Source organism: Coccinella septempunctata, chromosome 9 (assembly GCF_907165205.1).
Source record: "Coccinella septempunctata chromosome 9, icCocSept1.1, whole genome shotgun sequence".
NCBI lineage: Eukaryota > Metazoa > Arthropoda > Insecta > Coleoptera > Coccinellidae > Coccinella > Coccinella septempunctata.
This window is the reverse complement of record NC_058197.1, coordinates 16,532,328-16,557,093: the sequence shown is the minus strand read 5'-3', so window position 1 is coordinate 16,557,093 and position 24,766 is coordinate 16,532,328. Positions and strand designations below refer to the sequence as shown.

The window sequence follows — 24,766 nt, the reverse complement described above, 5'->3', positions numbered from 1 at the left end:
TGATCCGATTCAGCCCTGATAAAAAGATATAGCCATTTTAAATTTTCATAATGAGCTGTGGCCACCCTTGGAAAAACAAAATTACCTTCAGAATAACTAGCTGAATCTGTGACACTGCTCATCTGTGGATCTTTTAAATAGAGTTGTATTCAGCCAAAGTACCCAATTTTTCGAATTTCATTATTCACCTGATGGTCATAATGAGAAAACTGGAAGGCGTGGGTAATATCTTGTATTCGAAAAAGACTCATTAAATAAATAAAGAAGTATATTCCATAATTCATCTCATTTGATAGAACCGTTTGTGAGATAGAACTAAAAATGAAATTTTTTTATGGTTTTTCAGCAGCCTGTATCTTTTGAACCCAGCCGATCCGGAAAAAATGGTGAGGGAAAAAAATGTTTCTTTTGACCTCAAGAATCTGCTGTTGAAATATTTGTAAGAGTCGAGGACTCACCCTGTACATGTCCTGATTTAAGTTAGGTAATAATTTTTTCTCGAATATCCTCTTCAATTTTTGCGCTGTATAGATTCGTGGGAAATTGAACAGAAATTATTTATGAATATTCGGTTTATAGATGTGAATAATTACCATGATCTGGATACACCTTGGTCATAAATGTTGATTTACCTGCAACAAAAACATCTCAATCAATTTTGGAGAATATTCAATAAACTTGCAGTAAATTTAAACAGAAAGAAGACACTGAAAATTGTTTTTTCGTTTTCAGAAATCTCACAGATACTTATATTGTACATAAGCAATAATGAAATACAGTTATAGATTAATGAGCAACAACAATGAGTTAATTCTGTTAATATCCAGTGTACATCACCGCGTTAAAAAGTCAAGAGATCTACAATTAAGGACCAATTTCAAACGTCTAGGATGTATCCATCGGATAATGATAAACTAATTATTATGAGTGTTCCCCAAGTGCCCGTGTGAGAAAAGAGTGCTAACCCCAGAAAAACGCCTCGGAGACAAAGGTACTTTGCATCTTGCGGTGTAAACGACCTCTCATACTCGTGAGAAACATATTACCCGTATTTAGAGGTGTAATTTATGTTGTCGTTTATTTTTCGGCACTTTTGATGTGCCACGAGAAAATAAACTGGACGATTTGGGATGAAGTTGACTGCTGTGTAGATTATATCGATCTGACAACACTGCAAATTATGATATTACTTCCAAACATAACCTTTATTTTATCCACTTTTTTTTTCAACAAGAAGTTGCTAACTGCCTACCAGTGTCGCAAAGTTTAGTTAGTAGAGCGTGGAATCACTAGTGGAAGTACTGGAGATACTTTTAGGGTGTGTGTGCAAGAACAAGAGCTACAGCATCCGGACAAGATCGGCTAATACGGTTTACTTTCGAGTAAGAAGCAGCGCCGTGTAGAATATATTTTCGTTTGGCAAATTCGAATGTTTTTTTATGGATTGACAATTTCAACAGCGTCTTGCACTTGTCGAAAACACTCGTACTAAAATTATTATTCGATTTCTCCCCACGTAAGGAATATAGGTCGAAAAACGTGTGAAGTCATGCAATACCACATACATAATCTTCGACCTGTCAAAAATAGAAATGTCACGTCATTCTCTTTCGCCACATGAATGGGTTTATGAATAGATTGCGGCTCTGAATGGGAACAATATCGCTAGCGATTTATTAGAAATGGGAGAACGATCTTTAAATGTTAATTATACCGAATCTCGTTCGAAAACTACTGATGGTTTACGGTTCTAACGCCGAGTGTTATTCTTGAGTGATATCAGGTCCGGCAGCAGCCAAATTTCCAGTCTTTTAGTCTTGATGTAACGTATGGCATGTAGAGCCTACTTTGTTCAGGATCTAGACACCATACGTCTGTTCGATGCATCTACAGTCAGAGAATACTCTACATAGCAAGCTCTATCCAGAGTAGGGTTCTGCCCTATGTCAACTTCAAATGTTATGTCATAATAATTGATGTGGAAAATCACTTCAGATGCAAAATGCTACTTTTCCAAGAATCTGTTGGCACTTCTGAATAAATCCCACATTAGCCTGTTGCATCTGCGAGAGTATGTTGTGTTGAGTAATGCTTCTTGAGTTTTTATGGTCTCTAGATGAATTCCTCCTCGACATATCGGATGTTTCTGGATGCCCTACCCCGCCCGTATATGCCCCGAGGTCTATAAATAATAAATGAGAACAGAAATCGTTCATTGTACCCTGACCGGTTGAGGTTCATTATGCAAATATTTCGATTACTACTATCTATCTGTTGATATATCGATTCCTCCATACCATTCTGTTAGTTTTCCAGAAGACAAAGAGCGGTTTGTTTGTTTTGAGATGCTGCCGGATAGGAGACGTTACAGACTCCGGATATAGAACGGAGGGGTCAGAGATTAATGAATGACTCACTGTTTTTTTTTTACCACGCTCGGAAGAATGAAGTGCGTTTGAATTTCAAGTGTGGATGTTTTTCACGGGACAGGACAAATTCGAACAAGACGTGTTAGAAATTCGGGAGCAGTTAGAAGTGTTGAAAAATACAGGAAAAATATTAATTGGCGTGGTAAAAATACTGAAATTTAGGTACAAACGCTTGCGTTCACACTTTGGCAACCTTGCATCAAGAGGTGTGCAGTGGCGGTTCAAGGAGCGGTTTTGGGCAGGGGGGCATAATTTTATATTTGAAATTTCGTTGATATGAAATAGGTATATCTTTATAATTGTTATATGTATGAAAGAAAGCTTCTTTGAAACTTATTCTTGTTTGACAGGGAGAATTAAAGTAATTTTTCGTTATTCGAAAAACATTTCTCACAAGTTCTCAAAGAGCAACACTTCTATTGATGAATCTCGAAATTTCATCGAGCTTTGTGCAACTGTTCGGTCTTGACGATTTTTTAAATGGCTCCATCTTTTTGGGAATTTTTCAAAGGTCAACTTTCGAGTAGTTTTTCTTCCAGGAAAATAATCGTAGATCTAAATGTGATACATATTCTGAAAGAGCAACTCTTCTATTAATAAATCTGAGAACTTCATCCATTTTGGTACCACCGTTCGGTCTTGAAGAATTTTCAAGTGAAATTTGCAATTTTTGAAAAATGCCATTTCCAAGATGAAAATCTAAACGAAGGGAGATAGGCTTTCAAAATTGCTCTCAATAGATTCAGCGTGATCGAAAACCTATATTTTCATACCAAAATTTCAAATATCTGGCCCTGTTTAGGAGAAAATAATTTTTTTTGTTTTTCCACTTTTCATTTTCGAGTTGATTTCTAAGAGCTCTCTGGAGTGCAATTCTCTATTAAAGCATCAACTTTTTGGTTTTCTAGAATCTTCGAAACAAATTCTACGCACTCCATATCCTAAGATAGTAATAGAACACCCTGATTTTTAGACAGAGTAGCAAATAGGTGATTTTAGGGGGGTCTGACCCCTTGCTCATTTTTGACCCAAAAAATCGAGATTTTCGAAATCGAGTTTTTGTGCTAGGGTGGAAGGCTTGGCGATGCGGATTATAGAACCGGAAATCCCAATTGGATCAGACGAATATAACAGGAGATATGGCAGATTGAAAATGGAAAATTTTTGAAAAATGCCATTTGCAAGATGAAAATCTAAACGAAGGGAGATAGGCTTTCAAAATTGTTCGCAATAGATTCACCGAGTTCGCAAACCTATATTTTCATACCAAAATTTCAAATATCTGGCCCTGTTTAGGAGAAAATAATTTTTTTTGTTTTTCCACTTTTCATTTTCGAGTTGACTTTGAAGAGCTCTCTCGAGTGCAATTCTCTATTGAATAATTAACTGTTTGGTTTTCTAGAATCTTCGAAACAAATTCTATGCACTCCATATCCTAAGATAGTAATAGAACACCCTGATTTTTAGACAGAGTAGCAAATAGGTGCTTTTAGGGGGGTCTGACCCCTTGCTCATTTTTGCCCCAAAAAATCGGGATTTTCGAAATCGGGTTTTTGTGCTAGGATGGAAGCCTAATAAACGCTGATTATATAACCGAAAATCCCAATTGGATCAGACGAATATAACAGGAGATATCGCAGATTGAAAATTGCAATTTTTTGAAAAATGCCATTTCCAAGATGAAAATCTAAACGAAGGGAGATAGGCTCTTGAAATTGCTCTCAATAGATTCAGCATGTTCGAAAACCTATATTTTCATACCAAAATTTCAAATATCTGGCCCTGTTTAGGAGAAAATAATTTTTTTTGTTTTTCCACTTTTCATTTTCGAGTTGACTTCTAAGAGCTCTCTGGAGTGCAATTCTCTATTAAAGCATCAACTTTTTGGTTTTCTAGAATCTTCGAAACAAATTCTACGCACTCCATATCCTAAGATAGTAATAGAACACCCTGATTTTTAGACAAAGTAGCAAATAGGTGATTTTAGGGGGGTCTAACCCCTTGCTCATTTTTGACCCAAAAAATCGAGATTTTCGAAATCGGATTTTTGTGCTAGGATGGAAGCCTAATAAACGCTGATTATATAACCGAAAATCCCAATTGGATCAGACGAATATAACAGGAGATATCGCAGATTGAAAATTGCAATTTTTTGAAAAATGCCATTTCCAAGATGAAAATCTAAACGAAGGGAGATAGGCTCTTGAAATTGCTCTCAATAGATTCAGCGTGTTCGAAAACGTATATTTTCATACCAAAATTTCAAATATCTGGCCCTGTTTAGGAGAAAATAATTTTTTTTGTTTTTCCACTTTTCATTTTCGAGTTGACTTCTAAGAGCTCTCTGGAGTGCAATTCTCTATTAAAGCATCAACTTTTTGGTTTTCTAGAATCTTCGAAACAAATTCTACGCACTCCATATCCTAAGATAGTAATAGAACACCCTGATTTTTAGACAAAGTAGCAAATAGGTGATTTTAGGGGGGTCTAACCCCTTGCTCATTTTTGACCCAAAAAATCGAGATTTTCGAAATCGGATTTTTGTGCTAGGATGGAAGCCTAATAAACGCTGATTATATAACCGAAAATCCCAATTGGATCAGACGAATATAACAGGAGATATCGCAGATTGAAAATTGCAATTTTTTGAAAAATGCCATTTCCAAGATGAAAATCTAAACGAAGGGAGATAGGCTCTTGAAATTGCTCTCAATAGATTCAGCGTGTTCGAAAACCTATATTTTCATACCAAAATTTCAAATATCTGGCCCTGTTCAGGAGAAAATAATTTTTTTTGTTTTTCCACTTTTCATTTTCGAGTTGACTTTGGAGAGCTCTCTGGAGTGCAATTCTCTATTGAAATATCAACTGTTTGGTTTTCTAGAATCTTCAAAACAAATTCTATGCACTTCATATCCTAAAACAGTAATAGAACATCCTGATGTTTAGACAGAGTAGCAAATAGGTCAGTTTAGGAGTGAGGATTTTCTTTCAAATTCTCAAGAGTAGATATACCCCCCCACTGGAACCGCCCTTGGAGGGGTAACAGGTGGATATAAAACAAACACCTGCATCGTAAAATACACGTAAATAGGGTTGTATGAAACATTACCATTATTTTCTGAATTTTACTGATATAATTCATATAACGAGATTCTTAGAATAAATTCACCTACACTAGAAGTGATATTCTACCTAAAAGGGCTAAGCACTCCTCATTTCATACCAGATTTCTTCTTCATATTCCAAATGATTAACTAACAATACCATCTTTACAGATGGTGGCCGATTCTACTGATGGAGGGAGCTGTGTATGAACATATTTGCCAAAAATCGATCGTCGTAACATGACACAGAGAGGGTTGACCGAGCAAAAACCACATAACGATCGTATCCTGCCTCTCTAAATCAATCAGAACAGCCCATTCGCCGGTACTAAGTCAATTAAAGACAAACAACCGAGCCGGGGCACAAACTGACAAACAAAAAAGTCACAACGATACTTTCAATTTGCCCCATTAGATGGTATCGCGATGTTATCGGTACTGCAATTCCGACAGGCGTCCCCCAACCCCCCCGTCTCGTCGGGGAAACCAGTAAAACCACTTAGAATTGATTATGAGGAGTCGAAGATGAGGCATGCACTACTTCGAAGCACCGATGTACCGAAGAGGAAGCTAATTTCCGGTAATAAAAACCTACAGAAGAATTATCGGGTGATATACAATTTATCTGGAAGGTTGTGGCAGTTTGTCCACATATTCAGCGAAATAAATAGAGGTATAAGGTTGCTTAGACTAGGTCAAGAGCAATGAAGAAAAGTTCATCAAAAGAATGTTCTCTTAATTGTTATTGTATTGAATCATGCAGGAAAATTCCCATCAACATTTTTTTACTGCAGCCGAATGAAATGAGGACCATATTTTGTGTTTCTGTAATACGCACTTCCACATGGATTGATAGGGTAAGTCTTTGGCTCGTACAAATATATTAACAGTAGATTCTTGAGGTCAAAAGAAACACTTTTTTCCCATATCATTTTTTCCGATTCGGGCCTGATAAAAATATATAGCCATTTTGAGTTTTCATAATGTGCTATGCCACACCTGGAGGGACAAAATTACCTTCAGAATAACAAGCTAAATCTATGGCACTACACATATGTGGATCTTTTAAACAGAGTTGTATTCAGCCAAAGTACCCAATTTTTCAAATTTCTCAGATACTTTTTAATTTTTTGAACATCAAATTACTCGAAAACGGCGCATTACACGAGAGAATATGAGGAATACTTTTATTTTACAATACATTCAAATATTCATTAGATAGCGTCCAACTTAGTTTCAAGTGTTGGGTTCCTTGAATTTTTGTTATTTTTATGGTACATAATGGTCATAATGAGAAAACTGGAAGATGTAGGTGATATCTTGTGTTCGAAAAAGATTCATCGAATAAATAAAAAACTATATTCTGAAATTCATTTCATTCGATAAAACCGTTTGTGAGATACAACTAAAAATTTAATTTTTTATGGTTTTTTAACAGCCTGTATCTTTTAAACCAAGCCGATTCGGAAAAAATAGAAAAGGAAAAAAGTGTTTCTTTTGACCTCAAGAATCTACAGTTGAAATATTAACACGAGTCAAAGATCCACCCTCACCTATACTTAAAGTTTGATCCAAGTTCAAAAAGTAAGATTTCTTTCTAATATCGACTCCCATTTTTCAGCAGTGTATTTCTAGTTAATAATCTCGTTGTCTGCATACTATCCCTATACCATTTTGAGCGTTGAAAACTCGAAAATCCTCCAATAATATCGAAATCCGACAATCAATACACCTTTCTTCAAGGTCACGTTATGAATCGACCATATCACTGCTGCATCTCGCATGCAGGAATATCCGATACACAATTCGCCAGCATCCAGCAAGGAAAAATAGAAGACCTGCGTCAATTCGATACCGGCCTCGGTGTTCGAGCGAGGAGTTTGTTGATCTTTCGGAAGAATGTTAACGACCCGGGGCTGACGACGGTGGAGGCCTGGCTTGGCCATACACAACTTGCGCTAAATCGCAGACCCGTGCGCGCAAATTTCGGTCGGAATTGTGAATGGGGCCGATTTTACACCTCTCGGCATCGGGATAGGGAAATTAGACGGATCGACGACTCGAAGAAGATTATTCCAAGGCTGAGAGTACTTGTTGAGGGAAAATCATGGCTGAAGACAAAAGGGAGCTGTATTGTACCTTAAACCGCACACTCGACGAATTGTTTGCATACATCAGGATACTTGGTGCAAGGCCTACAGGAAGAACAGAGGAAACAACTTGTTATAAATGGACCTAGGTTATAAAAGAAGCAGCTGATGCTGGTAAATCATTTGTTTCGAACTAGATTTCCTGGGATAGTCCTATTAGGTTAGCCACACAATGTCCCCTTGTCATGGTGCAGGAGAAGATGATATGGGAGTGCAGAAGAAAACACAACGAATTAGGCCAGAATAACAATGTCTCTTCAGCCTGGGTTCCCACTGGGTCACTTATAGGAATCAAAGGAAATGAAGATGAGGTCAGGAATGGAGAGCACAAGCTCCTTTCATTGATCAGGAACCTTTGGTATGGCAAAATGTGCCTACAAGAAAGAGCAACCCCTTTTAAGGTCTACTATGTACAAACTACATGGTGCAGAAGGGAAAGGAGTAACCACTCCTTACCTTACCTAACTGTATCTACTATGTATGGTTATAATAGATGTTTAAAAGGATATCACCGCACTGCGACCTTAAGGATAGGAGCTCTTCTCGAAGCTAAACCACCTATACAGGCTTGCAATGGCGTGGCAGCTGATCGGAAGTTTCTTACCCTTTCTCATAGCATCTGCACTCATCAGTTTCTGCTAGACTATGAGTAAGCCACTAAGGAGATGATAATACCATAAAGCAACTGGCCAGAAGCTATCAAGTGACTATACTATGGGTACCAGGGCGTAGTGGTGTTGAAGGAAATGAAAAAGCCGAAGAACTTGCAAAAAGAGCATCAAGATTAACACATGTTGGACCTGAACCTTTCTATGGGCTTGGGAAATACCAATATAAGACAGCGGTTCAACAATGGGAGTTGAACAATAGAAAAACCCTCTGGAGAAACACTCCTGGACTTACCCAGTCAAAGAAATTCGTGATGATTTCACCGACCTACACCAGAAAACTGCTAAAGCTGTCACGAGCTGAGCTTCGGGTGATGGTGGGACTGCTGACAGGGCACTGTCGGTACAAATTTAACTTGTACCCTATGAGAAAGTCAACAGATGATATTTGTAGGCTCTGTGGATCAGAAGCAGAAACAGCTGAACACATGGTATGCAAGTGTCCAGAGCTGGCTGGCCTAAGAACCATTCATATTGGGAAACCGGTCCTGGATGCTCACGAGGTAACAGCCAAGGCTCCTTAGGATGTTGTCGGTTTTATCAACACCATTGACGACCTCCTTGTGTTCCTATGAATGGGTAGGGTAGAGAACAAAAGATCTACATGGTCGCAGTTCGACCAAAAAGGCTAACCAAGCCACAACGACCCTGGTTCAAATAATAATAATAACAATAAGGAGGTAATAAGCGTGTGATCACTGTTTAAATCACAAAGTATTAAAGTTCCATAAAAGATACAGCCCAGGAATGTTTATACATTCATACAAGGTGTTTCCTTTTCGGTTCCTTCTTACTCTTGAAATTATTTCTTGTAGATACGTTTTCCTGAAAGACGTTCGTACTCTTTTTTGTCAAGAGCCTTGATTCCCGAATGACCAGAAACCTAGACTAAAAAGACCTGGATATTCTTGCCTATTTCATTGATTTTTCTCGTGTATTCCAATATCAGCTTTGATCAGATGACATATAAGAGCCTTGATAGAAGCTCGACTGTCAGAATGGAACCGTATGTCACTTCTCTGATCGAATTTCGCTCCATAACCTCAATATCGCAGTGATATAGTTAGGTCAGGTGACCCTCGTACAACCGTTTTCTTAGAGACCGAACGGATCAGAAGAATGGTGGTCCTAGAACGGGATAAACCACCGAATAAAATTGAATAACCGGATGGAATCAATTACCACTTGTTTACATTGCCAGAGTTCATTATCCTGGATCTTTCGCATTTATCCATTATGTTTTATTCGACTCGGACCACTCCGCACCATTGTGAAACGGTCATCAACAGTGCCAGAGTGTATCGTGTGGTACATATTTCCCACCTGAAGAAGTTATAATATATCGAAACGAGTACGTAGGGTTATTGAAACTCCTGAGACCTCTGAGCGAATGCCACAGCCACACACTGACGTTTTTAAAATAATTATAATCAAAGTACACTGAACGATCAGAATTTGACAGTTTTTCTCCTTTATTTTTTGAAAAATGAAATGCAATCTCAGTATTTTATTGTTGGAACTTGGTGGCATGCACAGAAAAGATTCAGCGTTCGTTTATTCGTTACGATGTTTATATTTCGATCCACCTTGACCTACAAAACAAAGCAATACCATTAATCACCTTGAGTACACGCAATTCAATTGGAAAATTTCGATGAGGTTGGCATATTACTCGTTAGACGGTTTCGTCAACTCAGATCTGATGATACTAGCTTGCATACAGTAGGGTCTGCCTAGAGATTACTTCGTTTTCGCACTCTTTTTGACTAGTCATTGAACTTAATATTAATGATAAATACAGGATGTCTTCAAAGGTGCGTTTTCCCTTTTGACACAGATCATTGCGCCAAAAATCGCCCCTATGAAATATTCAAGATGGCGGAGTTATCATCCCATTAAGTCCAATGCCATGAAATTTCAAGTACAAGTAGTCTGAAAGTCGGTTATTGTATTCAATGTTACAGTACACAGAATTAAACAGAGATTGATAAATTTGTTGGAAAATGCCTGAAATAATCTTAAATTGCAGGAATCTGGGAGCAAGCATACTTGAGCAGTGGAAATTAGATGCAGGAAAGTCTGCCCTACCATTAGAACTGCAAGATTTTTTTCTCGGTTAAGATTTTGGTCTGTGGCTCTAACAGCATTTAATTTATTCACCGATGAACTAACATTCAATGGAGAAAAATGTTTTTCACAATACTGGAAGGAACTCCTCATCATTATCAACGAAATGTTCGAAACTATCTGAATAAAAACATCTTGGAAGGTAGGTGAAAAATTCAGACACGGTATTGAAAGTGCTTGTGAAATTATTCGTTGTCAAAGTGCCATTATTGGCACTTTAACGCCGGGTAAGACTGTGCTTTACTAATTGTGACAATTTCGAACAATGTTTTTGAATAATTCCAGTCCAAAATGCACTAAGGAAGCGTTTATACAAGAAATAAAATGAAATAACAATAAGACCGAGAAATTTATGGATCAAAATAAAAAAAACATGCATGCTACTGCTCTCTCTACACATTTTTGAGCCTGCGAAGTTCTAGAAAAGCAAAATCTTCCCCAATCCGATCTAGGCATCGTCAGGACCGGACTATTGCTAAATTTATAATTCCATATACGGCCTAACCAAAGATTATAGAGTTACGGTTAGGTTAGACTCTGTAATCTTCGCAGTCCAACCATCTCGAGACTGTTTCACGCGTCGTGAACAGCTGCTTGATTTTTCATACCTCGCGGAGGTGCTACAAGGGACCCCCAGGGGGAGCGCGAAAAGACAAAGAAACGTCTGATGTTTATGGGGCAACAACAACACATGTCTGACGGAATTGGATACAAGACTGTCCGTGTCGAGCCAAGAAGGGGCCCAACAACAACAACAACGTACGGCCTGTGTCAAGTTCCGATAGGTTCTCGTTTGTTTTTTGTCTACACAGAGAAATAAAATATTCATGCCTTTTAAGGCAATGCCAAAAGTGTGGTAAGAACTGGCTTATAGTTTTTGAGGTACAAAAAAAGTTCAGTAACTTGTGTAAGTTTATTCATGAAAAGAACATTAAGATCGAGTTAAAAAGGCAATGAAAAATGATAAATTTAATGCATATTTTTATTGGCTCAATGATATAGGCGACATGGCCATAAACCAGATTGTACAGGACATATTCTAATCGTCTTTTTTTCTTTCAAGCTAGCGAGGAAGAAATCAGAAACAGTTATCGGTTTTCTGGACGGATAATACGGAAAATGGTAATGGGAAAGAGCAAGAAAATCAACAAATAAAATAAATCCTTATCCAAACGTCGCCTCTTCGATTACCAGCATCGAACGAACTCGGAACAAAACACACGCAGGTAATGAGAATGATATCCAGTGTATGTTGCTCAATAACGTCGTAATTTTTCTTCTTCAAAACCGAAGGTCGGCACTCTGCGTTTTTGTGCCAGAACAACATTTATTTCGCTAATAAGTCCGTTATCCCATTCAGATAGTTAATTGTGGATTCCTAGAAAAACTACCCGGCGAAAAAACCGTTTCGCTTGGCAATTAACACTGTCCAGGTTTTGAATTTCAAATCGGCGCTCGACAATGCGGAAATACGTTAAACAGATTAATTCATCTGGTGTCTCAAGAACTCTGAAAAGTCCCTGGTCAACTCGCGATTTTTCACGTTTTTCCACTAGGACGAAGTGTTTCATTCGAATATTATCGTGTTATGGCCGCAGAGACCGCGAGATATGACGTCGTTAGCGTTTTTACCTGCGGTTACAATGATTTGTTGCTTCGTTCAATAAACCTGCGAAGCGAAAAAACTACTACGTTATAGGATAGTGGCTGATGAAATAAACAATCGATCTGGAGGTGGTTTGATTTGATTCAACTCAACGATTACATTGTTTTTCACTTAATTTGAAAAAAAATTCAGAATTGAAATGATCATTCATTTATTTACATAGTGGTGCTTCATTTTTATGGCAGATTCTATTTAGGAAGATGAATTGGGAATTGTTTGGATTAAATTTATAAATAATTTTTTGTGGGGTGTTTACTATTCGATCTAGACTCTAGAGAGATAAGAATTTGTAGATACAATATTCAAAATACTGATTAAAAAACATTATCATGTAAAATAATGCGAAATAGCGTGGATAATAATAATTATGACAATTTCTTTAGGAGTAGATTGAATATGAGTCTTGTTGCGAAAGAAACAATAGATTTTTAAGAATTTTCTCTAACTGATTGTCCCCTTGAATAAGAAAATCATCTTTAGGCAGGGTGTAACTGAAAAGTGGCCAAAAAATTAAACAAAGGTACCTTGTCAAAAATATGTTTGGCCTTTCATTTAAATTTTTTTGGAACAGCCCTGTGAACATGAAAAGCAGTTTCATTCAAAAAATGAAAATTGCTTAATCACCACTTAATTTTTTTGGCAATTTTTCATTTACACCCTGTACGTGGTATTGTGAAATTCAAAGCCCCTCAATCTATAGGGCTGATGTAAATAATGCCTCCGTATCTTATTTAGATGTTGGCCAGCTTCCAAATCGGACTTTTAAACACCTAAAGAATTTTGATAGGTCATCATGCACGTACCAAAATAATCTCGGTGTAAACGAAGTATGCACCTATCTGAACGTGAAAACTGGTAGAAAATTTCCGCGACGAATGCGTGAATTTTCTTCGGGTTAACGTGAATATAGATAAAAACCACCTGTGAGTTGTGCACAAAAAATAGTCGATTAGATTGAAGCAGGAGAATGTTGAAAAGTGTCGAATTGAATGAAAAGAGGCTTAAAACGACGAAATTTGAATGAGAAGCGTAAGTATGGGTGTGGTGCTGGAATAAAAAAAAAAATTAAGAAGTTGAAACTGACGTGACGTTTGTTTTTCAGCCAACCCTCGGAGCGAAACGACCTGGAGGAGAGAAATAAACATCGGACCGTCGGTGTGAACGCAAAACGCGTCTAGGATCGAAAATCACTCACCTTCGGGCCTGTTTTATGTCGGATATTGCTCGAAATGTAAACACAAATTTACCGATAGCACAGTTTCATACACAAAGTTATATTAAAACACCTCCACCTCGCTACAAGAACTGCACTAAACCGACTAGGTGCTCTTCTGGCCGTCTTCTTCTACGGATACGACGGCGCAAAAGCTCGACGGGAAATTTGATCCCGGCGACTGAAATAAATGTATCAGGGAGCGGCTGCGCTCTCGCGGGTGAATTTTTCAACTTCTGAACCTACGAAACCGAAAGGAATGCGCCTCTTCCACTCATTTTCGGCCGGAAAAACGGATTAATTTTGATCGAGACATTTTGATCGAGTTTATTGACCGGAGTCAGAGAAAAACCCTCAAATTCACCTGTATAACGACGTGGGCATGTCATTTTCGTCACTCCCACGTATAAATTCCAACCGAAATAGTCCGAATTCTTGTCCGGTTAATCACTTCGAATGCGGCGATCAATCCGATATTGTTCAAGAAGGAAATTTCTCTCTATGTTCTCGCGAATTTTTTATGACATTGAAGTTGTCAAACAGTTTGATTTTCAGGTTGATGTATGAGTGCTGATGGCAGATAATTTGCAAAAAAGGCCTTCGAAAGGCATTTTGAAAAACTCTAGCAGCTTCGATAGGCAAGATGGTCATTCGCACGCTAAGTGAGCACATAATCCAGTTAGCAAAACCCCATAAAACAGGTTTTTTTTCTACATTTTCGCACTTAAAAGCCCAACCCTAAACGCTTCAATTTCGTTAATCCTCATTATCTCCAAGGATATGGATTATCTGCCATTCTTCATTATGACATCACTCATTTTAGGAAAGCGAAAGAAACTACTTTTGATGAAATGAATATCATAGCTACTCTTCATCCCCCTGACAAAGACTATGGACATATGAAAATTGATGAACCCAAGACACCTTTCAACTTCAGTGAAGATGAGCTAGACAGATTAGATGCTACTGCCTTAGCAGAGAAGTAAGAGGAAATTTTAAAGACTTGAGTTCTGTATGCAGATTTCGCCTAATTTTCATTATTTGTAGACTCAAATTGGCTGTTGACAAACCTCCCAAATTCCAGCAACAGTCGTCAGAGGATGAGGATTCGGAGGAAGAAGATTCAGACTTGACTGAAGAAGAAAAACTGAGAAGGAAAGAATTTCGCCAAAAACGTAAAAAGCATTATAATGAATTCTATGCTGTGCAACTAGCTAGAAAACTTCTTGAAGAAGATGATGAGGACGATGATGATGATGATAACAGTTCATCTAAAGCATCACAGAGTACTTCTGCCAAAAGTTCAAGTAAAGGTAGAAGTCCATCGCCTACTTCACCTAAAAGTAACAGAAGATCTTCCCCAGTAGGTAATACGAATATACAAGGTAGTTCTAAGCGTACCTAAATATTGCCAAAATAAATCTGTGTATAAATTTAGATCTTCAGGATTTTCATTTTGAATTTTTCACGAAAATGGCTTTTTTAGGATTGATCTTAGTGTCGATAGCTATACATAAAAAGTGCGTAAAACAAGGACATTTACTTTATTGTATTGCTCAACATTCGTTTGGTAAGAGAAGTTGTAAAACGCGGCTTTGGAAAATACTTTTATGTAAAAATGGTCTTCAAAAATTTGTGATATAAATTTCCAGCTATTAACTTTCGATGTGAAGATGATTTTTACATGTGAAATTGCGGTACGAGAATTTGGCACTGATTTTAGAGTGAACACCAATAATTATTCCATTCCAATGGGATGAAAACCTTGTGAGGATAAATGTATTTATTATGAAGACGACAAAATGTATAATACGAAATAATATTTATTTTTATGAAAAATTATTAATCGACAAAGTTTAATCATCAATTAAGTAGTAGTTTTCGCTTGAATGAGACACTTGACTCATTGTTTTCATAGCTGTAAATGTGTAATAACCGATTTTTTTCTCAGAGCAATGTATCGATCAGCTTTTTGTTTTATTTTAGAAGTACTGCATCGATTTTTTTTCCATTCGGCAGTAGTCATCTCAAAAACCATTCAAATTGAGCTCGAAGAGTGATTTTTAGACTCAGCTGGAATATTTTGAAATGACTAGGATGCTGATAAGTATTCTTTTATTTTTTTTTTTTGAAGTTGAATAAATGTTGACGTATTTGAATATTCTGTTTCATTTTTTCTTCGAAACTGTTGAAACAACAGCTTAGAACTCTGAAAAAATCGTCCTTTGTAGTGAAACGACTAAATCTGTATAATATTTATTAATATTTATCATAATATACAAACGTTTATACTATTGAAATATTGGATGAACTGATATCTTTTAATTTTCATAATCCAATCAATGATTTAAAATTCATAACTTATATATAATTGAATTTTCTTTGAAATTGCCAAGTATAATAATATTCAACTTATAAATAACGATATTTCTCCTTCAAACTATACAGACCTAACCATTTAAAACTACTTCAAGGCAATCATAACTTGAATGCTATTTACATAGAAAAATAATATTTAAAAATTAAAAAGTAACGATAAGGTTGCTAGAATCAAGTTCCTCATATTATACAGAATGTTGCAGATGTTAAATGTCCATTTCCAGAGAGCAATTCATTGTTGATTCCTCTAGTGAAGTGATGCATATGATAATTTTCCACACCCTGTATATTATTCAGTTTTATTCAAATATCACAATCGTGACGAACATTCTTCAAGCCCAAATCTTATTTCACAAAGTAGCTATTTGAAAATTTTGAAAAAGTTTATTCAAAAGAAATGTATTTAACTATAAAGAATATCAACTAGGGGACAGAACGACTTATAACTTTTGCCAAATATAACGGAACTGAGACGAATCAATCCGGCAAGTGTAATCAACATCGGAAGGGTTGATTTTAGTGGAATCTCGTAGTTCATAAAATTCAATATGTTAAAAAAGGTAAAATAGGATCGAGTGTGTCCCTGGGTCGATCGGAGGATCACTTCTGTCCCCGAAATACACTAGGAATATTGAATAAGATCACCCGCGCGCAGATCGTAGAATGTCCGGCTGTCCCTCCGACTTAGCAACAAGAACTTCCGCTGCTCGGGGGTTTCTGCGTGTTGGTGAGCTTGATTTGATCGGGGAATTCGTTGTAAAGGTCGACGGTGGAGTTTTGTTGAGCGAGGGCGTTCTTGGCGATCGCCAGGAACGCCTGTTCCACGTTGAGGGCCTCTTTCGCTGACGTTTCGAAATAGGGTATGTTGTTCTTGGCCTGGCACCACTGTTGGGCCCTTTTCGAGGATATGGAACGAGGTTCGAGGTCCACCTTGTTGCCCAGCAAGACGAAGGGGAAGTTTTCCGGTTCACGGGGAGAAGCCTGCACCAGAAACTCATCCCTCCAACTGTCCAATGACTTGAAAGTGTTTGGTGCGGTCACATCGAATACTGTAGTGGGAATAGACAATATTTTGTCAGTTTCGAGTGTAAAATCGTGAATTGTTTGATTCTTACCTAAAACGCAGCAATCAGCGCCTCTGTAGAAAGCCACACCGAGCGATTGAAAACGTTCCTGACCTGCGGTGTCCCAAATTTGCATAGTAACACTTCTATCGTCTACAGTTACCTCTTTGGTGAGGAAGTCGGCGCCTATTGTCGCCTTATACTGGTTTGAAAACTTTCTGTTCACATATTGGTTCATTAGAGACGTCTTCCCCACACTCGAGTCTCCAAGAATGATAACTTTGAGAAGTACCTTTTTGCGACTAGCCATCTGAAAGCAGAACAAGTTTATCAAGCTATTTTTCCACAGTTCCAAAAGAATATATTGACCAAATGTTATCTACCATCCAATGATTAAAAATAAGGTGTTCAAAACAATGACTCATTATCAACTGTTGTTTCAATATGTTAAATGATTATTAAATTGAATAAGTCAATTTGAAATATTTCGTTCCATGTGAGAAACCAAACAAAGCATATTCCCAGAAGATAAATCATCAATGACGTAATTACCCTCGGGGGTTCACAAAACAAAATTACTGTCTTTGAAAATTTGTTCCCCTATAATGTTTTTTATTGCCTCGTTGCGAAATCAAACAAGAATGTCAAACTTTTCGTCAATAACAAAACGTGGGAACAAAGAGCGTTCTGTACATCTAAGAATAAATAATAAGGTTCAAATAATAATTAATCATCTTTCACAGTTTACAGCATTTCCCTGGAATTTTTCCACATACATTTCTATTAAAACTCGAAAAAAGATTGGTATTTACCGAAATAGGGGCGTAAAGTATTTAATTGCTAGATAGAACGATGTTATTTCTAATAGGAACAATGAACGTATAAATCCGTAATCAAAATCAGCTGATCAGAACAACAAAATTTTCATCTCACAGCGATTTAATTCTTGAAAATTTTTAATTCTCAACATTAAGATAGGTGTAACATGAAAAATTAAGGGACGTACCTTTGAATATTTTGAGAAAAATACACTAGAAAAATTTACTGCGTATTCTGCTTACAAGGAAAATGGCCGACTGCTGACTAACTTATTTGACAAAGGTTGACATAACGATAAAGAAGATTCCTTCGTGTTTAAATATAACAATTTCCTCTGTAACAATTTCACTCTGTAATCGGTGACAATTTCTTTTTACGAATTCATTGTAATTTGACGAAAAGTTTTCCGTCAAAACCGTAGAAACGAAAACTATCCGTCAGTTTTCCCCGGGCGTAGAAATTTTCACTAAACATTTTCTTTTAGTACGGTGTTCCGAAGATAGATGGCAGCATGCGTACAAGTTTTCCAATTTCCTTGATAATTTCAATTTCGAAAGGTTGTTTCAGGTCAAACTGAGATAAATTATGGAGGAAATGAGGAACAAATGATAACGATTTATATTTAATTAACTGAATCTTCCGTCGTCGGTTTCTTGAGAGATCTGAGGATGTTATTTCGATTTTAATTTAGCTTCTGGAAAATCGCATTTATATACATTGATAATCACGAATTCAGTTCAGGGGTTATCTAGCGGTAGTTCATTGATTACTGTTATAAGTTCTTGTAGTATAAGGTCCGCTTTTATTACTCATCAAAATATGGATTCATTTTAAATCGATTTACATACTGAATTTTTCATATGGAAAAGTGAATCAGATTTTCCAGAATCCATGGAATTCTTTGCTTAATTCCAATGGAAATTGATGAATAATACCCAAGTAACTTGACCAAGTGTCATTCTCACTACATGTAATCATTTTCAATATATTTTCTTCTGTTTTTATAGATCGAGCAGAATTTTTTTGTTCTTATTAATGCCTGCAACAAGTTGTGCGGATATCGAGATGTATAATCGATTAGAATACAAAACGGAAGTGAGTTAATCATCTCGCCAAAATCCTTAATGAGAACATCATCAATTCTCCCAGATTTTCCCAAACGAGTTTCAGTAATTCCTTATACCATTCGCGTTCAGATTTCTTCCCATCCGTTTTATCTAGTCTCAAACAAAACATTACCAAGAACAGATAGAGAGGTTATTCCCGCTATCGACATTTCTCCGAGAATACCAGTTTTGCCTGATAAAAATTCGACATCACATAATAGAAATTTGTCAATACAATAATGTCCACTCGGTCGTGAACGATTTTTGTGGGTGTACTTCTGTAAATTTGAGTGATATTTGACGATTTTACCGTTGTCCAGTTCCTTATCTCAGATTATTAGGTGAGTTTCTTACCATTTTTCACTGGAATAAGAGGGTCAATAAGTGGAAGAGTCCATTTAGGAATCCAAAATTATTAGCATTTCCGCAAAAGTGATAATAAAACTACCGTTAGATGTATTGTTTGTTGTGAGGTCGCTAAAGGTCAGAGACAAAATAGACCAACCTTGAAGAACCTCTTTTTAGAATCCCAAATGCGGATTTATTTTTATATCGTGTTCGCTAAAATAATAATTGATTCTTTTCAATGATGCAATTACAGAGATGGGATTCTATAATTCATTGAGCTGGGAGGTAGAATCTTCTGCATAAATTATCGTCTTGGAAACCTTCCAGAGTTGCACATAGGCGTGCTGAAGAAGTTATTCTATATTATTGTCAATAAACGTTTAATTTTCATGCATTTATTACCAGAAAATGACCCTATACACTACTTAGATACCTCTTATACAGGATGAGTCTTTGACTCGTACAAAGACTGTAACAGTAGATTCTTGAGGTTAAAAGAAACACTTTTTTCCCAAACCATTTTTTCCGAATCGGCCCTGATAAAAAAATATAGCCATTTTAAGTTTTCATAGTGAGCTATGCCACCCCTGGGGATAATGAGAAAACTGGAAGACGTGGGTGATATCTTGTGTTCGAAAAAGATTCATCTAATAAATGAAAAACTATATTCCAAAATTCATTCCATTCAATAGAACAGTTTGTGAGATAGAACTAAAAATAATTTTTTTTATGGTTCTTCAACAGCCTGTATCTTTTAAACCGAACCGATTCGAAAAAAATGGTAAAGGAAAAAAATGTTTGTTCTGACCTCAAGAATTCTTGAGGTGTATTATTCGCGTGAATGTGATATACAGGGTGGAATCTTTGACTCAAATAACAAATTATCCACTTCAATTTTTGAGCAGTGTGTATTTGGGCGATTATACTAAGACTTCACCTAATTATTTTCATTGAATTTTACATATTTTAGGTGTAATTTCTTCTCTTGTTTTATGCGTGTCTTCCTATAAACAGTTAATGTTTTGACAAAAGTTCTGATGAAATTTTAACTTATCAATACTCCTCCTTGAACTGAAATGATATCGCCTTACATTGTTGGACTGTTTGTAACAGAGGTTTCTCACAACATTGTTCATTTGCCGCAGTATCTTGAGAATACAACTCAGAGTATTCCTTGATAACACACGTCTTACGTACTTTAACAATATTTTTTGCAAATGGTTTCTGTTTCGACTGAGTTGTGCCCTTGTAATTTTTATTGACTTCCCTGGACATCAAAATAGATGCTATAGACCCCTTCAACTATCATTTTTCTTTATTTGCTTCTTTTGCCCCCCTCTCCAAGTTCCGCCCATGCTTAAAATGATGGACGTCTTGCAAATCTCGTTTACCTGTTATTTTCGGCATTCCAGCACCCAGTCCACTCATCTTCCTGACCAAAAAAGCACCTCGCCTTTGAATACAACTGCGGTTTTCCCATCTCACACTTGCATCAGAGAAGTGTTTATCGCAGGTGAGTAGATTTATGAGTTAACGAACTGAAAAATTTTACCTGGGAATGATAATCAATTTCCGTCCATCCTCTCCTCTCTAATTGTTGAAAAACGGGGAATTTCCCAATCAATTATGGTCGCAGTGTTCGCGCCTCAGTTGTTAAGATGTTCGAAATGCGGAAATGGAGGTTTGAGAGTCCGAGTCTCACGCCAGATGATTTAGAAAAATGTGTGTTATTGAGATTAGTATAGGTATTGTATTTTTTCAGATGTGCCATATAAACAAATATGTTCTACTCGAAATTCCTCGCGGTAATCTTCTTCCTATGCTTGAAGAATGCACAGCAGCAAACCATCAACCCTTGCCCTGATAAATTCACTTTCAACCTGGAAAGAAACCAACCAGGCAGATGGTTTGGGACCGTCAGGCTCGTATATGAGACAGAACTGATAGGAGTGTGGCTCAGACTGAAATTCGACAGACCTGTGATACAACTCGGTGTAAGTTTAACGATAAACCATCCCTCACTAGAAATTTGAACTGTTTCCCTTCCAGAACTGGTTCGGTCAGATCAAAACCGACGACAACATCGAGTTCCGACTGTCCGACAGGAACTTTCAGCTCAGACCAAACGTACCCAAAGACGTGCTGTTCTTCGTAAACTACAACCAGAGGGAGCCACCGCCTGAGCTGATTCGCATCGTCTTGAACGGAAGGGTGTTTTGTCCTACTGGCGAAGAAACCACCCCTGCTCCTATTGTGCCTGGTCTGGGTGAGCCGATTACGAGTAAACCTCTGTCTGCCCTTGGTCAAAACTCGGGAGCCTCAGGGACCACTTATAGACCCTTCGGCGGTCAGCAGAACAATTTCAGGCCTACCCCAAGGCCTAGCAGAAGGTATCCAGCAGAAATATCCCCATATACGACGGTTTTTTTGAAGGTATGATGTTTTTCAGGCCCACCCCTACTACAGAGTATGAAAACGAGTCTGACGATGAGTTTTTCCAAGGTGATCTCAGTGGGGCCAGACCTGACATCATGACGCCGTCTAGAGAGAATTTGAACGACATCTGTGGAACTGTCATTGTGAGTATATAAGGTTGGCTATATACAGGCAAGTGGGGGACCAACCAGGCACTAGCTCCACCGAGATTGTCAATTATTTTTTTCTCTGTTATTCAAATCTAGATATTGTCATTGTCCCAATGAGACTCTTCGTTATTTTCTGAAAAAAACTAGAATATCAACAAAACACCTGTATAATTTGGGACTTTTTCTGAAATCTGAAATAAATTGATGAAAGGTCAAGACACATATAAATATGCATTCAATACCTTTCAGGCACGTCCAAAACCTCTGATCACCCATGGGGAAGTAACCCACGAAGGTGAATTTCCATGGCACGCAGCCATATACCACTCGAAAGGCGTTAATTTGGTCTACATCTGCGGTGCCTCTCTGATCAACAAAGAATATCTATTGACTGCAGCACACTGCGTCACCAAACCCAGGACAGAAACACCGTCAAAAATCGGCAGTATGGTAATTTACCTAGGTGATACAACAAAAATACTTAAAACTATAAAAAAAACTGGTTCAATTCGGAATTTCAGGCAAGCACTATCTGAAGGAGTGGTCCACGAAGGGTATACAAGACAGGAGGGTGTCCAAGCTCATAGTGCACCCGGAGTTCGAATCAGAGACCTTCAAAAACGACATAGCAATCATAAAACTGTCGGAACCTATCACCGTGACGAACTACGTAAGACCTGTGTGTTTGTGGGAAGACCAGGTGGATTTACATCACGTTATCAATCAACCAGGTACGAGGATATATTGAAAAATTCTTAGCCTACTATAGAACCAAACAAAATTTCAATTTCAAAATATTTTATTACTCAACATATTCTCCTCTTAATTGGATACATTTATTACAGCGAACCTGCAACGTCTCTACACTTTGAAAAAAAATGTTTCTTCTTGCTCTGCAAACCAGACCTCCACATCTTTCATTATCTCCTACCTGGAGGAAAATTTACGACCTTTTAAACTTTTTTTTCAGTTGAGGAAAGAGATGATAGTCGGATGGAGCCAAATCTGGTGAATAAGGAGGGTGTTCTAGTAATTCAAACCCTAAATCAAGAATTTTTTGCATGACAACATGGATTTGTGTACAGGAGCGTTGTCCTGCAAAAACAAAACACCTTTGGATATCTTTTCTCTTTGATTTTTTCCCGTAGAGTGGTCAGTAATGTCTAATAGTAATCTTCGGTTATTGTTCTACCCTTATCCAATAAATCAATCGTGATTACTCCATGGCAATCCCAAAAAACTGAAGCAAGAACTTTTCCAGCAGATTTTTGGACACGAAACTTCTTAGGTCTTGGAGAACCAGAGTGTCGCCATTCCATCGATTGTTGCTCCGTTTCTGGATCGTAGAAATGTACCCAAGTCTCATCCATAGTAACAATTCGGTTTAATAAGTTATTGTTCGTTTCCATGATAACGCAATATTTTTTTATGCATGGAACTGGTCTAGGCTAACTAGATATCAATACATCCTCGTAACACAGATGTCTTCAAGTTTCGAAATTTTCAGGTACCATCATAGGTTGGGGGTACGATGAGGATGGGGTCATCACGGACGAACTCCACAAGGCTAGCATGCCCATAGTTTCAACGGAAACCTGTATTTATTCTTACCCAGACTTTTTTGCGCGTTTCACATCGAACACCACATTCTGCGCCGGTTATAGAAACGGTGAGTGTTTCTCGTTTATCGAAAATTAAATAGCGAGGCCCAGAATGGACCCATGAAGAACCCCATTTGGATTTTTCAGGCACTTCCGCGTGTAACGGGGACTCAGGCAGCGGCATGGTGTTCCAGAAGACGAGGCCTCAGTCTGGGACTCAGGTGTGGCAGCTTAGGGGCATCGTTTCCCTGAGTGTGGCCCTACAGAACCAGGCCAGGTGCAATACTTCCCACTACGTGGTGTTCACGGACGTCGCGAAGCACGGGCCCTGGATCCAATCAGTGATAAACCCAAGCAGGAATGATATTAGTAGTGATAGGACTTTTTACGAACCAGTTAGAAACGCCAGACAGGATAAGCTAAGGAATTTTAATTTATAAACTAGGTGTAGTAGTGAAGGAAATACATTTTGTTTTATTTTATTATTCGTTCGGAATTTTTTCAAGGGTGGTGGCATGGGCGTAGATGGGTAGGGGACTGGATAGCCAAGCCCAAAGAATTGGGTTCAGTTAAAACTTCCTCAAGACCGAACGGTCGTGCTGAGATGGATGAAATTCTCAGATTTATTACTAGAAGAGTTGCCCTTTCAGAATATGTATCACATTTAGATCTACGATGATTTTCTTGGAAGAAAAACTACTCGCAAATTGACCTTCGAAAAAGTACCAAAAAGATGGGGTCAGTTAAAAATTCCTCAAGACCGAACGGTTGAGCTGGGGTGGATGAAATGTCGAGATTTATCACTAGAAAGGTTGCTTCTTCAGATTATGTATCACGTTTAAATCTACTATGATATTTCTGCTAAATACAACCTAACTCAAAAGTTGAATAATGGAAAAATTGAACATTTGATTTTCTGCTAAACGGTGTTAGATATACGAAAGTTTGGTGAGCAAATGTAGGTTTTCGAACACGCTGAATCTATTGCGAGCAATTTTGAAAGCCTATATGCTTTCGTTTAGATTTTGATCTTAGAAATGGCATTTTTCAAAAATTGCAAATTTCAATCTGCGATATCTCCTGTTATATTCTTCTGATCCAATTGGGATTTCCGGTTTTGTAATCAGGGTTGCCAAGGCTTTTACCCCAGCACAAAAAGTCGAATTCGAAAATCCCGATTTTTTGGGTCAAAAATGAGCAGGGGGTTAGACCCCCCTAAAATGACCTATTTGTTACTCTGTCTAAAAATCAGGGTGTTCTAGTACTGTCTCAGGATATGGAGTGCATAGAATTTGTTTTGAAGATTCTAGAAAACCAAACAGTTCATTATTCAATCGAGAATTGCACTCCAGGGAGCTCTTCAAAGTCAACTCGAAAATGAAAAGTGGAAAAACAAAAAAAATTATTTTCTCCTAAACAGGGCCAGATATTCGAAATTTTGGTATGAAAATATAGGTTTTCGAACACGCTGAATCTATTGCGAGCATTTTCGAAAGCCTATCTC

At 37.5% G+C, this 24,766-nt stretch overlaps 4 protein-coding genes across 14 annotated transcripts in view; 2 read left to right on the top strand and 2 right to left on the bottom strand.

Annotated features, from left to right (window-relative positions):
- The window catches only part of LOC123320762, a 58,301-nt gene extending 44,636 nt beyond the window's left edge, over nt 1-13,665 (bottom strand). For 2 of the 10 annotated variants that reach the window (XM_044908171.1, XM_044908180.1), the window contains exons 1-2: nt 13,343-13,665; nt 594-632 (exon numbers count right to left, since the gene is read on the bottom strand). In XM_044908171.1, the coding sequence (XP_044764106.1) occupies nt 594-596 (3 nt within the window). In that variant the 5' untranslated portion in view covers nt 597-632; nt 13,343-13,665. The remainder of the gene's footprint in view (nt 1-593; nt 633-13,342) is intronic. The other 8 variants (XM_044908182.1, XM_044908181.1, XM_044908177.1 and 5 more) reach the window with 7 other exon arrangements.
- A 196-nt stretch (nt 13,666-13,861) lies between these two features.
- LOC123320765 (protein phosphatase inhibitor 2-like) lies at nt 13,862-15,519 on the top strand. 2 transcript variants are annotated; one of them, XM_044908186.1, is made up of 3 exons: nt 13,862-14,022; nt 14,184-14,342; nt 14,408-15,519. In XM_044908186.1, the coding sequence occupies exons 1-3, from the start codon at nt 13,934-13,936 to the stop codon at nt 14,763-14,765; spliced, it is 606 nt and encodes a 201-aa protein (XP_044764121.1). In that variant the 5' UTR covers nt 13,862-13,933; the 3' UTR covers nt 14,766-15,519. The 2 variants fall into 2 exon arrangements, with proteins under 2 accessions (XP_044764121.1, XP_044764122.1); XM_044908187.1 differs by having other exon boundaries at nt 13,910-14,061.
- An 85-nt stretch (nt 15,520-15,604) lies between these two features.
- Nucleotides 15,605-17,964, bottom strand: LOC123320764 (ras-related protein rab7). Its single transcript, XM_044908185.1, has 3 exons — nt 17,810-17,964; nt 16,855-17,113; nt 15,605-16,788 (listed from the first exon to the last, which is right to left on the bottom strand). The coding sequence occupies exons 2-3, from the start codon at nt 17,111-17,113 to the stop codon at nt 16,424-16,426; spliced, it is 624 nt and encodes a 207-aa protein (XP_044764120.1). The 5' UTR covers nt 17,810-17,964; the 3' UTR covers nt 15,605-16,423.
- Nucleotides 17,965-18,795: 831 nt separating this feature from the next.
- LOC123320585 (clotting factor C-like) lies at nt 18,796-23,744 on the top strand. The gene is made up of 9 exons (XM_044907940.1): nt 18,796-19,069; nt 20,489-20,589; nt 20,839-21,070; nt 21,126-21,466; nt 21,526-21,655; nt 21,911-22,124; nt 22,183-22,392; nt 23,169-23,330; nt 23,410-23,744. The coding sequence occupies exons 3-9, from the start codon at nt 20,858-20,860 to the stop codon at nt 23,700-23,702; spliced, it is 1,563 nt and encodes a 520-aa protein (XP_044763875.1). The 5' UTR covers nt 18,796-19,069; nt 20,489-20,589; nt 20,839-20,857; the 3' UTR covers nt 23,703-23,744.
- Nucleotides 23,745-24,766: the final 1,022 nt, after the last annotated feature.

What these genes read in the sequence shown, in the direction of transcription:
- LOC123320765 (XM_044908186.1), top strand. Translation starts at nt 13,934, where the DNA reads ATGGCAGATAATTTGCAAAAAAGGCCTTCGAAAGGCATTTTGAAAAAC. An exon ending in GATGGTCATTCGCACGCTAA is followed by an intron (nt 14,023 to 14,183) that starts GTGAGCACATAA and finishes CACTCATTTTAG; the next exon opens with GAAAGCGAAAGAAACTACTT. An exon ending in GCTACTGCCTTAGCAGAGAA is followed by an intron (nt 14,343 to 14,407) that starts GTAAGAGGAAAT and finishes CATTATTTGTAG; the next exon opens with ACTCAAATTGGCTGTTGACA.
- LOC123320764 (XM_044908185.1), bottom strand. Translation starts at nt 17,113, where the DNA reads ATGGCTAGTCGCAAAAAGGTACTTCTCAAAGTTATCATTCTTGGAGAC. An exon ending in CGCTGATTGCTGCGTTTTAG is followed by an intron (nt 16,789 to 16,854) that starts GTAAGAATCAAA and finishes TTCCCACTACAG; the next exon opens with TATTCGATGTGACCGCACCA.
- LOC123320585 (XM_044907940.1), top strand. Translation starts at nt 20,858, where the DNA reads ATGTTCTACTCGAAATTCCTCGCGGTAATCTTCTTCCTATGCTTGAAG. An exon ending in ACATCTGTGGAACTGTCATT is followed by an intron (nt 21,656 to 21,910) that starts GTGAGTATATAA and finishes AATACCTTTCAG; the next exon opens with GCACGTCCAAAACCTCTGAT. An exon ending in CTGCGCCGGTTATAGAAACG is followed by an intron (nt 23,331 to 23,409) that starts GTGAGTGTTTCT and finishes TGGATTTTTCAG; the next exon opens with GCACTTCCGCGTGTAACGGG.